General features: G+C 51.6%; 1 protein-coding gene across 2 annotated transcripts; it reads right to left on the bottom strand.

The window, feature by feature from the left end:
- Positions 1–8,683: 8,683 nt before the first annotated feature.
- Ppp1r14a (protein phosphatase 1 regulatory inhibitor subunit 14A) lies at positions 8,684–12,564 on the bottom strand. Of its 2 annotated transcripts, XM_038340802.1 has the most exons (4): positions 12,364–12,564; positions 10,392–10,472; positions 9,875–9,907; positions 8,684–8,812 (listed from the first exon to the last, which is right to left on the bottom strand). In XM_038340802.1, the coding sequence occupies exons 1-4, from the start codon at positions 12,562–12,564 to the stop codon at positions 8,684–8,686; spliced, it is 444 nt and encodes a 147-aa protein (XP_038196730.1). The 2 variants fall into 2 exon arrangements, with proteins under 2 accessions (XP_038196730.1, XP_038196731.1); XM_038340803.1 differs by lacking the exon at positions 10,392–10,472.
- Between the last annotated feature and the right edge of the window lie 2,766 nt (positions 12,565–15,330).

Raw genomic sequence — 15,330 nt, 5'->3', positions numbered from 1 at the left:
CATTCCCCCAGCTCTTTCTTAGAGCACACCACACCCATGAGTAAATCCCATCATCCCAAACCCTCAAACAACAGTTAACAGGGACTAGAGAGGTGGCTCAGAGGTTAAGAGCATTGCCTGCTCTTCCAAAGGTCCTGAGTTCAATTCCCAGCAACCACATAGTGGCTCACAACCATCTGTAATGGGGTCTGGTGCCCTCTTCTGGCCTGCAGGCATACAGACAGAATATTGTATACATAATAAATAAATAAATATTTAAAAAAAACAATTAACAGGGATCTCCATCCATCGGATGGGTCCTGGAAATAGAACTTGGGGCTTCAGGATTGACCTATCATCTCTCCAGTCTTACTTTTTAAAATTTATATGTAATTATTTATTTATTTATTTATTTATGGTTTTTTGAGACAGGGTTTCTCTGTGTAGCTTTGAAGCCTGTCCTGGAATTTGACCAGGTTGGCCTCGAACTCACAGAGATCTGTCTACCTCTGCCTCCCGAGTGCTGGGATTAAAGGTGTGTGCCACCACGCCTGGCTATACCTAACTAATTTTGTGTGCACATGTGAATGCTCACTCAGCACCCCGTCCCAGTTCATAGTGCTAGTGTGGGGGTCAGAGGACAACTTACCAAAGGAGAATCTCTTCTGCCATCTGAGTCCCAGAGATAGAACTCAGGCTGGGTGGCAAAGGCTTTTGCCCACTGAGCCAGCACATTGGCCTTCCTTTTTAACCTTTTATTTGACATAGGATCTCACTAGGTTGACCAGGATGGTCTTGAACTCACGCTGTGGCCTAAGCAGGCTTTTAATTCATTATTCATCTCTTGTGCCTGCTAAATTGCAGGTCTGTGCTACCAGACCCAGCTAATAACTCTTTTTCTGAACTTTGTTATATTACATTATATATAATCTTTTAATTTACTCTCTGACTCCACTCATTAGAATGTTGTTTCTCAGGGGTGGAGGTAACTTGTACCTTTAATCCCAGCACTCAGGAAGCAAAGGCAGGTAGATCTCTTAGTTCAAGGCCAGCCTGGTCAACAGAACAAGATTCAGGGCTATATAGAGAAACCCTGTCTCAGGAAAAACAAACAAACAAACAAACAAATCCCTGTTTCTCCTAAGGGTTTGTTGTTCCAGTCATGGTTATGGCTAAATTCTCACTGCCTGAATGAATGAGTGTAATTCCCAGTTAGTCCCCTGCCCCACTATCCTTCCCCCTGTTCATCTCTGAGACACAAACCCAGAACCCAGCAGGCACAAGTAAGGTGGTCAGCTATACTCTACCACAGAGCTGGGACAGCCTGAGTTGGGGGCAGGGTGGAGGCTGCTGTGTTAGGGATGTCCCACGGAGAGTCCCAGGCAGAGAAGGGAAAGGTTACTAGGCAGTGCTCTGGAAGCTGAGGCCGCATAGCAAGTCTGGAAGCTGGCTGCATAGCAAGTTGGAGGAACGGATCCCTGGTCCAGAGCAGATTATGGATAGGTGTCTTTACTTTACTTATCCCCAGAGTATTATGGGATACCTCTCAGGAGGTCTGACCCAGCTGCCTGAAAATGATGTGTTTCTGTTTCTGGCTGACCTGTGTATGAATACCTTTGAGGCTGTCCCCTGATCCTGATCACTGAGCAAGGTCCCTGTTCTGATCTATCAACCTTGATGGTTGATCATTCTGTCTCTCAAGTATTGGGGACGAGCAATAAAAATTTTTACTTTTATTATTATTTTTTTTTGTTTTAGTTTGGTTTTTCAAGACAGGGTTTCTCTGTGTAACTTTGGAGCCTGTCCTGGCACTCACTCTGTAGACCAGACTGGCCTCAAACTCACAGAGATCCGCCTGCCGCTGCCTCCCCAGTGCTGGGATTAAAGGCATGTGCCACCACCGCCTGGCTTTTGTTTGTTTGTTTTATGTTTTATGACACAGGATTTCTCTGTGTAGCCCTGACTGTCCAGGAACACCCTCTGTACACTCAGGGATCTGTCTGCCTCTTGCCTCTGCCCCTCACCCTCTCTGAGGGTTGGGTTTAAAGGTATTTTAAACCTTTGGTTATTTCTCTTCAATCGGGAATCGAAAGGACTGGCCACCAGAGGGCACTGTGGCTCAGTCTTTGTCCTGCAGAGCCAGTTCTTGAGTCTGGCATGGAGAAGCCAAATCCCAAACACTGGGGGCAACCAGGAAGACACAGACTCAGTTCTGAACCTCCAGCCCTACTTAGAGCCTGGGCACCGAGTCTGCTCCCCACCCCGGCATCATAGGCTCCTGTGTACAGCTAGGCACAGAGGTGGTTTTATACCTGCAGACCCAGGGCTTGGGAGGTAGAGATTGGAGGAGCAGGAGTTCAAGACCATCCTCTATAATATTCTGGGGTGCTGAGGTGGTGGCGCACCAGCACTCAGGAAGCAGAGGCAGGTGGATCTCTATGAGTTTGAGGGCAGCCTGGTCTACAGAGAGAGGTCCAGGACAGGTTCCAAAGCAGCAGTGAAACTCTGTCTTAAAAACAAAAACATATATATGTCTGTGTGTATAAGTATATATGTGCACAGATAGATATAGATAGATATATAATATATAAAATATGTTATATATATACATATATATATAGAGGGGGGGTGCCTCAGGAAGCCTTGAATGAATGTGTTAAGGGTGAAAGAAGTCCTGAGTGAATTATGTTGCTTGACATAGGCACAGCCACATCAAGAACCCCAATACCTCAGGCCCCAGGCCCGTAGGAGTGGCAAAGCACTTCCCTCAAGGCTGGGTTCAGAGGGATGGCAAACCTTCCTTTGCTCCAAATGCAAGTGTTGACAGTGTATGTGAAACCAGCAACTGTAACTTCTTCCTCCAGGACAGCTGCAACCTGAGACTGCGCGCCTGCAGAGACCTCCCACTGACATGGGCTAACCCTTCCCCTGTGCCTCAGACAACAGAGTCTGAGCTGTTGAATATTAAGGGCGAGCACAGCCCACCCGGCCCTGGTTGAGGCAAGGTTTCTCTGTAGCTTTGGAGCCTTCCTGGAATTCACTCTGTAGACCAGGCTGGCCTTGAACTCCTGAGTGCTGGGATTAAAGGTGTACCACCACTACCCCGCCATGTTTGCCCTTTCTTCAATTCCCTCATCACCCCTGCCAGGCCAAGTCCCAGCCAGGTTGTGGCAATATATCAATTTGGGAGCCGGACTAAACTACAATAAACCCTGTCCATAACATAGAAGAAATTATTCGCTGCCCATTCGCATCTGCTGAGACTCCGGTTCCTTCTATGTGACTCGGGTCTGTGGTCGCTGGGGGCAGTTACTCTGCCTGCTGTGCAGAATGGACAGGGTTCATGCATAGAGAATTTGGGGGCACAAAGCAGCAAGTCTTTGGATGATAAAGATGACTCAGATGTGTGGCTAGTGCAGCTGGAGGGACAGAGGTGCCGTGCCCTGAGCTAGGACAGCCTGGACTGGAGCCCATGTGGGAGACACCATGTTGTACAATGTCCAGTGTGTTGAGCTTGTTGGGTTGGTCTGGAGGCCACAGGCAGGTGGGAGAGACAGCCAGAGTCGGGATGGCGTATGGTGTGCAGACGGAAGTCAGCAGAGAACTCACATGAGAAGCACGGCTAGAATGGAGAATGGAGACCGGGGCTGGCAGCCGCTGGACAGACAGGAGGAGCAGCAGGACAGAAAGGGCGATCAGAGCAAGTGGCTGAGTGCCTGCAGGAAAGGGAAGAAATCCCAGGCATAGCTCAAAGCACTGGCATACACGTGGCGGTGCTGGGTTCCGGGTGTGACTACAGTCTAGCACCATGGAGACCCTGACATCCTTGCAGAGGGAAGGTAGGAAATGCAAACCCATGGCCAGGCAGAGTGGAAGAGACATCTGTGTTCCAGCAAACTGCAGCAGAGGGAAGGAGCGGCGGAGATGAATGTGGAGTAAGCCGAGCGTGGGGGATGCTGAGGCAGGGGATTTCAAACTAGATGCCAGTCTGGGCGGCATAATGAGACCATGTCCCAAGCATGGTGGCTAACACCTGCGACCCATTCACTTAAGAGGCTAAGGCTGCCGAGTGGTGGAGGTGCAGGCCTTTAATTTCAACACTCGGGAAGCAGAGACAGGTGGACTCTGAGTTCAAGGCCAGCCTGGTCTACAGAGTAAGTTTAGGGACAGCCAGGGATACACAGAGAAACCCTATCTCGAAAAACAAAAACAAACAAACAAACAAAAAGGCAGGAGGGGTCACTTCAAATTCAAGAAGGTTCAGCCTGGGCTACTCAGTGCGGTCTAGAACAGCCTAGACTACAGAGAAAGTTCTACCCCAGCCTGGTGTTACAGCATGGACACTAGTATCAATGGATTAATCCACTGGGAGCTTTAGGAGGCCTGGTTGGAGGGAGTAGACCACTGGGGACAGGCCCTCATAGAGTGTCTTATTCCTCATCCTTTCCCGGCTTGCACTGCTTCAGGGACACCAGGAGGAGAGTAGTCTCCTCTGGCTCCTGCACCCTCTGCCAAGATGCCCTGTCTCACCTCAGGCACAAAGCAATAGGAAGCAGAACCAGATGGACTTGAAGTGAAACTTTGGAAACTAAGTTAAAATAAATCTGATTGTCTTTCTTTTTTCAGTGACAAAGGTCAAACCAAGGGCCTGGAAAATGCTAAGCTAAGCAACATCTTCAGCACTTAGATTTCAGACTCTGGCTATATCTCAGGCTGGCCTTGAACTTGAGATCTTGTCCCAGCCTCCAGAGTTCTGGGATTGACCCACACCTGTTTTTGAAATATTATATATAGTGAAAAACTAATTCCCAAAACCAGGCAAGACGCATCATGCCAGATGCAGGAGAATGGGGGTTCAGAGTCATCCTCTGCTAAATAGGAAGTTTGAGGCTAGCCTGGGCAACATGAGACCCAGACAAAGGATGGATAGGAGAGAAGGGAGGGAAGAAAGGGAGGGAGGAAGGGAGGCCAGGAAAGGCTCAAATAGCCAGGAGGAGACTTCATGTCAGCATAAGCTGCCGTCAGGTAAATGTGGCCACTAGGGGGCACTGATAGCAAGCGTCTTCTAACGGGTGCTGCAGGAGACGGGACTGCACTGAATCTCAAAACAAACTCATGGGTAGTTTGGCGGCACACTAAATTTGATGGAAGAAATTAATCAGGTTAATTCTAACAACATGTGTTCCATGGCAGTGCTGCCAGGAGGATTTGGGACTCGGGAAAGCACGGTGGCAAGTCCTATGGGAAAGAAGCCAGGGTGTGGACGACGTCAATAAAAGGACAGAGCAGAGAGAGGGGACAATTTTTTTTCATCTGGGTTCTCTGTGCAGTCCTAGCTGTCCTGGAACTCACTCTGTAGACCAGGCTGCCTCGAACTCACAGAGATCTGCCTGCCTCTGTCTCCCAAGTGCTGGGATTAAAGGCGTTCACATAAATTACTTTTAAAATATTTATTTGGGGGCTGGAAAGATGGTTCAGACATTAAGAGCACTGGATGCTCTTCCAGAGGACCCAGGTTCCACTCCCAGTACCCACGTACCCATGTGGAGCTCACATCATCTGCAATACCAGTGCCAGGGGCTTTGACACCGTCTCCTGAGGTCTTTGGGCACCAGGCACACACGTGGTGCAGACATACAACAGGCAAAACATTCATGTATCTAAATAAACGTTTAAAAAGTCAGATCATCAGATCAAGGACAAAGCAAAGGAAGAATGGAACACTAACTACTGAGGACACTGCCAAAAATTGGTTTTTGAAAAATATTTATTTGGGAGAGGGCGTATGTGGAGGTCAGAGGACAATCCACAGAAGTGCGCTCTCCTCCCACCATGGGGGTCCTGAGAAGGGCACTTGGGTTGTCCTAATTGTTGACAGGTGTCACTGAGCCAACTCTCCAGCGGCTGAAATGGGTTTTTATCAAAGTTGGGGAAAGACGATTTTGGAGGAAAGGGGAAGAGGGAACAGGGTGGGTGGAGACTGGACAGTGAAGGTGAGAAAGGGTGTTGTTCTACCCTGAGAAGCAGACAGGCTGTGGGGGTTGCTGGTGCCCCAGTGAGAGAGCATGGTGAACCTCGGACATCACACCACAGGGCATGTGATGTACGGCTCCCCAGGGAGTTCCTTCCTGGTAAGGCGACTGTCCCCTTTCCACCATGTCAGGGTTTATGTTCACATGCCTTATTTCTCCGGGAAGCCTCACGGCCCTCGGGAGTGGGTGCTGTTTTAATTGTCTTTATTCACAGATGCAGGTGTGGAGATTCTGCGCTCTCATGGAACTTCTCAAGATCACGCAGCCAAGGCGCAGTGCGGGTGGCATCTGAACTCAAGCAGAATTTTTCGGTTTGTTGCAGTGCCAGGGTTTGAGACCAAGAACAGATGTGTGCCCGGCGAGCGGCCGCCTCCCAGAGCATCTTCAAACTATACCTCTTTTTAAAAACATACTCATAGGCGGGCAGTGGTGCATGCCTTTAATCCCAGAGCTCAGGAGACAGAGGCAGGAGGATCTCTGTGAATTAGAGGCCAACCTGGTCTACAGAGCAAGTTCCAGAAAAGTCAGGGCTGCACAGAGAAACCCTGTCTCGAAAAACAAAACAACAACAACAACAAAAACCCTTACTCGTGTGCACGTATGTGTGGTACTTGGTGCTCAGGGAGGGCAGAAAATGGCATCAGATTCTCTGGATCTGTTGCCGGTTGAGAGCTGCCATGTGGGTGCTGGGAACTGAACCTGAGTCCCCTGGAAGGGCAGCAGGGCACTCAGCTTCTGAACCATCTCCCCAGTGCTCCCCCCTTTTCTGAGACAAGGTCTCACCGTGCAAGCATAGCTAGCCTGGAACTCCCTATGTAGACCAGGAGGATCTCAAATTCCTGCACAGCAAGCACACATGAAGGGGTCAAAGGGACAGTGCGCGGGAGTTGGCTCTTTTATTCCATCATGTGGGTCCCAGGGATTGAACTCAAGTCCTCAGGCTGAGCAGCGAGCACCTTTACCAGCTGAGCCATTGTGGGGGTTCCTTTTCATTTTTATTAACTTATCTGACAAAGGGCCAGGCTACAGAACCCAGCCATTAACCCCATCCTGACCCTGCCCCAAATACCAGGACCGCAGAACACTGTCCTCCACTTCAGCTTTTATTTTCTTTTTGAGACAGGGTTTCTCTGTGTAGCCCAGGCTGTCCTTGCTCTGTAGACTAGGCTAGCCTTGAACTCACAGAGACCCACCTGTCGCTGCCTCCCGAGTGCTGGGATTGAAGCCCAGTGCCATCATGCCCCTGCCATGCGACTTTTAGCAACTGGTACTGGTGACCTGGGCCTCATTGGTGAGGTTCTTGTTTTCTATAGGAAGCTAAGAACACCCAGGGTTTGAACCTGGGGTTTGTCACCTCCACGACCATGAGGAACCAAAAACAGGTTCTGTGAAAAGGAAGTAGAGGGTGCCCCGGCTCACGCAGTGTCCTGGGACAGCAGCCTAGGTGACAGGAGCCACTGGAGATCCCCCACCCCCACCCAACCCTTTGCACTGAGGAGGAAGCCTAAGAGTCTGTGTGGAGACAGCGAGGCCAGCAGCAGGGCTGAATCAGGGTGTCCCAGATGTTAGCCCATCTTTCCTTGCTGGTTTGGGGTTCAGATCCCCAGGCAGGAGCTCTGATCCTGGAGAGCAGCTGGTGGGCAATCTCACTAGAGAGAAGGGTGAGATGTTTCCCTAAACGTCCCGTCTTTGGGACCAGGGCTCAGCGTGGCAGCCACTCCATCTCATCGCACATAGGCGGGGGTTAAATAGCCGCTGTCTGCTTCTGAGACCCCTCCAGGACACCCTATAGCTCTGTACGGAAGGCATCCATAACCCTTGAGCAGTAGACTTCCCTCCCGAACTTAGGGACACTGCCCATCCTGATCAATAGTTGACATTACCCCAATAGCAGCCACTCTGCTTCCAAGTTCAGTATGCAGATGTGGTTGAAATAGCCTGTGTAAGATGTGCTTTAATGCTGCCTTTTCCAGGAAGCCCTCTCAGACTTCCTTCCTTCATTATTTTGGCATTGCTGGGAATGGAACTAGAATCTCATTTATGTTAAGTAGGTGCTCTGCTGCTGAGCCATGCCCCAGTCTCTCACTGGAGGTTTCTAAGCAAGCCCCCCATTGGCCCTATGGTTCTGCTTCCCCACCCCAAGGGCCAATAGCCCTTCCCACCCCTGGTACTTAAGCGTCTTGTGCACATCTCTCTCTCACTCTCCCTCACCATTTTAATGTTTACTGCTGGTCTGTAGTTTCAACGCCAACAGCTACACCAAACACATTCTCCATGTATTGATGGCCTCACAGACGTGTGACGCCCTATGGGGAAATGATAGGGGTCACAGTGGGCTGTGAGCATCTCCACATCCCCTGTGGCCCAGGGATCTGGCCTGGCCTTCCCCATACGAGCTGGGACTGAGTCCCTTTGCGGGGAGGTGGGGACAGGATGTGAGTCTCCGGGACACCTCAGGGTCAGCAGGGTATGTTCTCAGGCTTTGTGGCTGGGAGGAATGTTTCTCCATCTGTCAAGGCCAGCTGTGGCTTGGGGACCAAGGGCTGGGGCTGCCGAAGTCTAGTAGCACCGGGGAGAGGAAAAGCCAAACACAGGAGGCAGTTACAGGACCATTAAATACAACTTAGAAACAACCTGGGCGTTCGGGGGTGGAATACAGAGGCAGGAGGCAGTCAGGGTGGGGCGGTGTGGGCCCGGTCCTGGCGGGGGCTCAGGCTGGGGTCATCTGAGCGGCTGGACTGTGGGAAGCCTGGCTGCTTGTGCAGGCCCCGCAGCTTGGCCAGCAGCTCCTGTACGAAGTCCTGAGGACAGAACAGGGTTCTGAGAACGGAGCAGGAGACAGGACTCCCACCCCATGCCAGCGCCTCGTCAGGCATCAGTTTACTCAAGCAGGAGCTGGAGCCAAGCCGGGAGGAGAGGGAGACTAAGATACACAGGAGAAGTGGGGGGAGGGTGAGTAGAAAGATGGGGGGAAGCTGCTATTACTGCCTGAGTCAGTGATCGTATCTGAGGTAGGAGAATTGCTGTGAATTTACATGCTGAGACCCAATCTCAAAAAAAGGGGAGCAGGGTGTGTGGAAGAGGGCTCAGGGGTTAAGAGCACTTGTTGCTCTTCCAGAGGACTCAGGTTCAGCTCCCAGCACCCACACAGCAGCTCACAATCTGTAAGTTCCGGGGGGCTCAACACCCTCTTCCGTCCGGTCCCCATGGACACCAGGTATGCGTGTGGTGGTACACGGACATACATGAAGGCAAAACACATGTACACAAAAAATGCAATAAAGAGAGATGGAGAGACAATCTAAGACCCAGACCTGAGAGAATTCTAGACAGACACAGCCTCAGAGAGATGTTTCTCATGGTGAGAAACAGTCCCCAGAGACCAGGTCTGAGCCAGTCCAGGCAGATTGACAGGCAGTGACGTTTGTCCCTCAGGCAGCTAGGAGCAGAGGGGAGAACCATGAATATTTTCCCTTTTAAAGCAGAGAAGGAAGTGGGAGTGGTTGCAGCGGCCAGTTCCAGGACCTGCAGGATGGGAGGCCCCCAAGAGGTAGACAGAGAACCCCAGGATAGTAGAGGCAGTCACAGGGGGACAGAGATGGAGAGAGGGTGATCCCCCCACCTCAGACAACCAGGAAAACTAGTAAGGGCAGGCACCATATGGGCCGAAACTGGAGCCGCTCGCTCGGGGGAGGGGCTCTGAGGCAGCTGCCTGCAGAGCTGGTGGCAGATGGGAGGTGGGAGGAGGAGACAAGGATGACAAAGAACAGGACAGAGATGGGGGCTCCCCCTGGAGTCCCCTAGGCCCGCCTCTGCTTCCCCGATAAAGGTGAGGGGACCAATCTGTAAGGACAGAAACTCACCTCCGTGGGGTTCCTGCAGGACTTCAAGAGTCCCTTTGGGTGGGTGGGTGGGTGGGTGGGCGAACGACAGAAAAAAGAAACAAAAACCAGTAAATGACTGACACCTATTCCATCAGAGGCCCTCCCCTTCCCCCAAGGGAGCAAGACAAAAGACTGCCAAAACTACCCTTGTGGCTTCAAGTTGGACAGAGGCAGGGCTAAACCACCAGCAGCTCAGAAGGCTAGAAAGCCAAGCCTCTGCAGCAGGGACCGAGGTGAAGGACCTGGCGGCCAGGCTTGGCTCCTAGCTCTCTCTAGTCAAGAAGAGCTGTGTGACCCTGAGCAAATAGTTCTACCTCTCTGGACTTCACTTTCCTTATGGTGGTAAACGTGTCTACTTTACAGTGTTTTGCAGAGGATTTAGTGTCTGGCAGAGACGTGTTTAATAAACATGCCAACTTGGGCTAGTCTGTTTAGGGCCCTGCAAAATGTTGGACTGGGGAGGGCAGGGGCAGCTTTCTCCTTTCTCCCCACCTACCTGGATTTTGCGGCTTCTCTCGTCTTCACTGTCCAATTGCAACAGCTCATCAATGTTGACCTCATCGGGCATATCTGCTTCCTAAGGCCAGGGAGAGCAGGCTGCTCAGGGCCCATGTCTCCCTGGCCCTCCTCCACAGCCTTTGTCCAGGGCTCTGGAGGTACTCCATCAACCCCAGGCCCAGCTGGGCCTGCTGCAATAATGTGGGAGGCAGGGACAGCTCCACTGAGGCGGACATCTGGGGGTTGGGGGTGGGGTGGGGTGACAGATGGGTGGATGGAGGCCCAGGCCCTGGTACCAGCCCCATGCCTGCACCCTTGGCTCAGCCCTGGGGGCCTTGGGGCTGGCACAGGGCTCTGTCCTTGGCTGCGGTTCCTACTCGGCAAAGCAGGCCCAGTCGAGTCTCGGAATGTCAGATTCTGGGATTCAGGTTGGCTTCTGCCCTTTCAAGGGCAAGTCTCACTTAGCCGCAGTGGGTGTGGGGGAGGGGAGCCTGCTGGGGCGGGCCCCTTCCCCTGGGGACCAGAAGGGCTTCTGGGCTTAGGTCCAGCCAGGCCTCTCTGGGCTACACTGCAGGCTGCTGGATCGTTGAAGTGAACACCAAGGCAGGGCTAGAGCTGTGGAACAGTGGTACAAAAGCTATCTGGTCACGATGGGGACAAGATCCAGCTGTCCTGGGCCCCAGCCTCTGGCTGCCCAGCTGGGGAGTGAGGGTGAGGGGGTGCTGTCCTGTGGGCAGAATGAGGCCTCTGGCGGCTACGTGTGCTGGGCCATAGACAGAGGGGCCTCGTGGAGGTTGCTTTGTTCAGAGGCCTACATGATCTGAGTGAATGTATCTCGTGTGTCTGCTGCTTAGGTTTGACTATCTCAGTTTGGACATGGTCAGCTGTAGGGACCATCTTTATCGATGTATTTATTTATTTATTTATTTATTTATTTATTTATTTATTTATTTATTTTAAGATAGGGCCTAGATATCTTAGGCTGGTCTGGAACACACGTAGCCCGCGGCTGGCCTTGAATTCACAAATACCCACCTGCCTCTGCCTCCCAAGTGCCGAGTCTAGAAGGTGTGTGCCGCCACTGCCAGGCTTGTTTTGGATTTTTTTGGACAGGGTCTCTCCTTATCCAAGGTTGCCTTCACCTCCCAAGGGCTGAGGTCACAGGCATTAGCCGCCACGACCAGCACGGTTTCTAAAGGTCTTAATTCCTGAAGCACCCTTGGCAGGTCCAGTCGTGACTACAGTTTCCACAGATGTGTGTGTCTACAGGGCTGTGGCATCTGTCCTTGGGTTTGTTGTCAGCAGATAATGGACGACCCCTTGAAACCTGATTCACTTTGTGTCCCAGGAGAGCTATGGAGCTTGGAGCTACAGCTTAAACTGATACACATCTCTGTACAGCTGGAACTCTTCACTCGGCGCTGAGGGCGATTGTGTTGTGTGTGGATGTTATTATTGTGTCCACGGCAGGGCATGCTGTCCCTTAAGCTGAGCCATTCGCGTTCCTGTAAGTTTGTGTGGCTCATTCCTGGTGCTGTGCCTATGAGTGGCTGTGACTTCCGTCATCTGTGTATACTGGTGCTTCCTCCGCTGAGAGTCCCTGCTGTCCTATCTGCCTTGTCACCCATGTCTATGTTTGGCTTAAGGACATCCCCTCTCCCTATCCGCTCTCTCAATATGTTGACTCTGGCCCCCCAATTCTTTCTCATCCCCTGTATAGGGTCCCACCCCGGGTTTTCCCAGGTGTTTGGACACACACAAGTCTGGAGAACCTTAGGTGCAAGTCTCTCTGTGTATCTACAAGCTGGATGCCCCTGAGTACAGAGATCAGGGCCTCAAGGCATGTGTCCTCCTAGCAACGATCGCTGCCGGTGCAGCAGCTGGTGCACCAGTGAGCATACACCAGGGTCATCGAGGGCCGATGTCTCAGGCCATCTCCCTTCCCCAGCCCCATTCCCTCTGGATCTCACCCTGCCGCGGTATAACTCCTCCAAGCGTCCGTCGATCCACTTCTCCACGTCCAGCCGTCGCTGCAGTTCCCGCCGGTCGTACTTGACGGTGACTCTCGCGTGCCGCTTCTGCAGCCCACTAGGGCTGCCCCCCGGGCCGCGGGTCCGCGACGGGGACTGAAGCTTGCTCAGCACGCGCTTGCCCAGCCGCTGCGCTGCCATCGCGCCGCCGCCCGCAGTCCCCCACTTAGCGCTCTGCCTCGAGCTCGGGGCTCTTTCGGGCCGGGGCGGGGCCGCCGGGGGCGGGGGCTCGCGCTCGGGGACCCGCCCCGCTCCGGCCGCGGGACCTCAGTTTCCCTGCCTGCAAAGGCGAGCAGGCTAGTGTGCCGGCTTCAAGCCGGGGTCCTGCGAGATGTAGATGGGGCAGAGGGCGGGACACTCAGCTCAGAGCGCACTGGGGTACATATCCCGGGGCGGGGTCCCGGGACACGCTCTCGGGGTCGGCTCTGTGCGCCCTCTGGCGGCAGGGAGGAGTACTGCATGAGCGCCAGGGCCGCCCAGAAACCCAACATGCAGAATCGAACTCCCTACCTTCGCAAGAGTCCTGGTTGAGAAACAGACAATGGCGCAAATCACGTAAATCATAAAAAAAGAACTCGAGAAAGTGCTGTTGCACGGAGTTGGGCTCAGGGATAAGACCCTGCCTACTCAGAGTTTTAAGACAGGGTCTCAATTAGCCATGTCTGGTCTTGAACTCCTAAGCCTCTTGACTCCACTTCCTCAGTCCTTTGATTCCGGACTTGAGCCGCGCCACACCCAACTTTTTCTTTTCTTTTCTTTTTTTTGTTTCCTAGGAATTCTCAGGAATGCTAATCAAGCGTTCTAAGCCTTCTGGGCCTAACTCTTGAACTATCATTTAGTTTACCTCCCTCATTCATTCATAAATTCACTTCCTCCAGCACACAGTATTCATTGAGTGGTGTCAACCGCCTGTAACCCTGGCGCTTAGGCGGTGGAGGCAGGAGGTTCAGGAATTCAAGGTGAGCATGGGCTCTGTAGTGAGTTTCTGAGTTTCAGGACGAGCTGAGCTGCAGACCCTGCTTTAAAACAAACAAATAAAGCTCCATTGGTTAAAAGGGCTTGGCGCTATGCCTAGGGACCTGATTCTGTCTCAACTGCAAGTGTCCCTCAGACCTCTACATGTGCCACAGCACCAGTACACACGCGGGCGCACGCACAGACACACACACACACACACACACACACACACACACACACACACTATTTCTTTAAAGCAGGCATGATGCATCTCAGTGCCCAAAGTGGCTGGCAAAGACAGTACTTTAGGTTGAGGCAGGAGGACAGGTGAAAGTTCAAGGTAAGCCTGAGCTACATAATAAGAATTACCTCAAAAAAAAAAAAATGAGGCAGGGGAGACCTTGCGAGGAGGTGGTTCATCAGTTAAGAGCACTGGCTGCTCTTGCCGAGGAACTGGATTCAGTTCCCAGCACCACATGGTGGCTCACAACCAGGTGTAACTCCAGTTCCAGGGGATTTGATGCCCTCTTCTGGCCTCCAAGGGCTCCCGCAAAATAGACACTCAGGAACACACTCACACACAGAATAAATACTTTAAAAAATAAATATTATCAAGAGCCAGCGAATCAGACACTGTACCAGAAACAAGTGGTAAAGAACCCAGCAGGCAGTCTACCCGGAGCTCACACTTCGGGGAGAGAGCAAACACACTAAGTACAGTATGCCCATGACTTCCAATATGACAAGGTGAAATGGGATGGGTAGGAATGTTGCCAAGGGTGACAAGGGGTGACCCTGGCCTCGCAGGTCTTCTCTCCTGGGTCAGAAGAGGCAGGAATCACGCTTCCTTTATTGTTGTTGAGATAGTGGGCCAGCTCAAGGTCTCTTCCAAGCTGAGTAAGCAGGGTCTTATCCCTGAGCCCAACTCCGTTCAACAGCACTTTCTCAAGTTTTTTTTTTTTTTTTTTTTTTTTTTTGATTTACGTGATTTGCGCCATTGTCTGTTTCTCAACCAGGACTCTTGCGAAGGTAGGGAGTTCGATTCTGCATGTTGGGTACAGGCAAAAAGGGACACGCGGGACTGAGGAGCTGTTGCAGTCAGTAATTAGTCAGGATAGAACCTGAGTGTGGATCCCTAAGACCCATAAACAGCCTGGCATGGGGGTTAGAAGGATGGGTCACTGGTTAAAAGTGCTGGCTGCTCTCGCAGAGGACCCAGGTCTGTTTTCAACACCCACATGGTGGCTCACAGCCAACTGTAATGCCAGTTCCGGGGGATCTGACATCTTCTCATCTATGAAGGCACCAGGCAGGCACACACATGGTACACATACATACATAAACTCTCAAACACCTAAAAACAAAATAAATCTTTTTTTCTTTTCTCAAGACAGGGTGTCTCCTTATAGTCCTGGCTGTTCTGGAGCTTGATTTGTAGACCAGGCTGGACTTGAACTCACAGCCTCTGCCTCCTGACTGCTAGAATTAAAGGCATTTGTCACCATCATCCGGCTCGGTTTAATAAATCTCGGCTTAATAATTATTTATTAATAATTTTAATAAATCTAATAAATAAAGCGGCATGTAATAATAGTTCTGGAGAGTTAGAGACAGGTAGACCCTGGGGTTCTCTGGCCTAATGAATCAACAAACTGTAGGTTCAGTAAGAGACGCTGTCTCAGAATATAACGTGGAAGCAGATGGAAGAATATCAGATACTGGTGTGTGACTCCCACTACAGATACATGCTCGTGCACACAAATACATAAACACACACACACACACAATAGCCATTTTCAGCTACATAGAAAGACTCTGTCTCAACCTGCCCCTCTCCAAAAAGTCATTTTCCAGACATTTGCACAGTTCCAAACAATCAGTACTCCCGTCCCAAGGGATGATAAGCTTTACTCAGGATTCAGTGTTCTACCTCTGAGCCACATCGCCACC

Source organism: Arvicola amphibius, chromosome 8 (assembly GCF_903992535.2).
Source record: "Arvicola amphibius chromosome 8, mArvAmp1.2, whole genome shotgun sequence".
NCBI lineage: Eukaryota > Metazoa > Chordata > Mammalia > Rodentia > Cricetidae > Arvicola > Arvicola amphibius.
Note: the sequence above shows the minus strand (reverse complement) of the source record. Positions and strands in the feature narration are given on the sequence as shown.

Coding starts and splice junctions, on each gene's coding strand:
- Ppp1r14a (XM_038340802.1), bottom strand. CDS start 12,564: ATGGCAGCGCAGCGGCTGGGCAAGCGCGTGCTGAGCAAGCTTCAGTCC. Junction 10,473..12,363: donor AGGAGTTATACCGCGGCAGG/GTGAGATCCAGA, acceptor CCCTGGCCTTAG/GAAGCAGATATGCCCGATGA. Junction 8,813..9,874: donor CCTGCAGGAACCCCACGGAG/GTGAGTTTCTGT, acceptor TTCTGTCCTCAG/GACTTCGTACAGGAGCTGCT.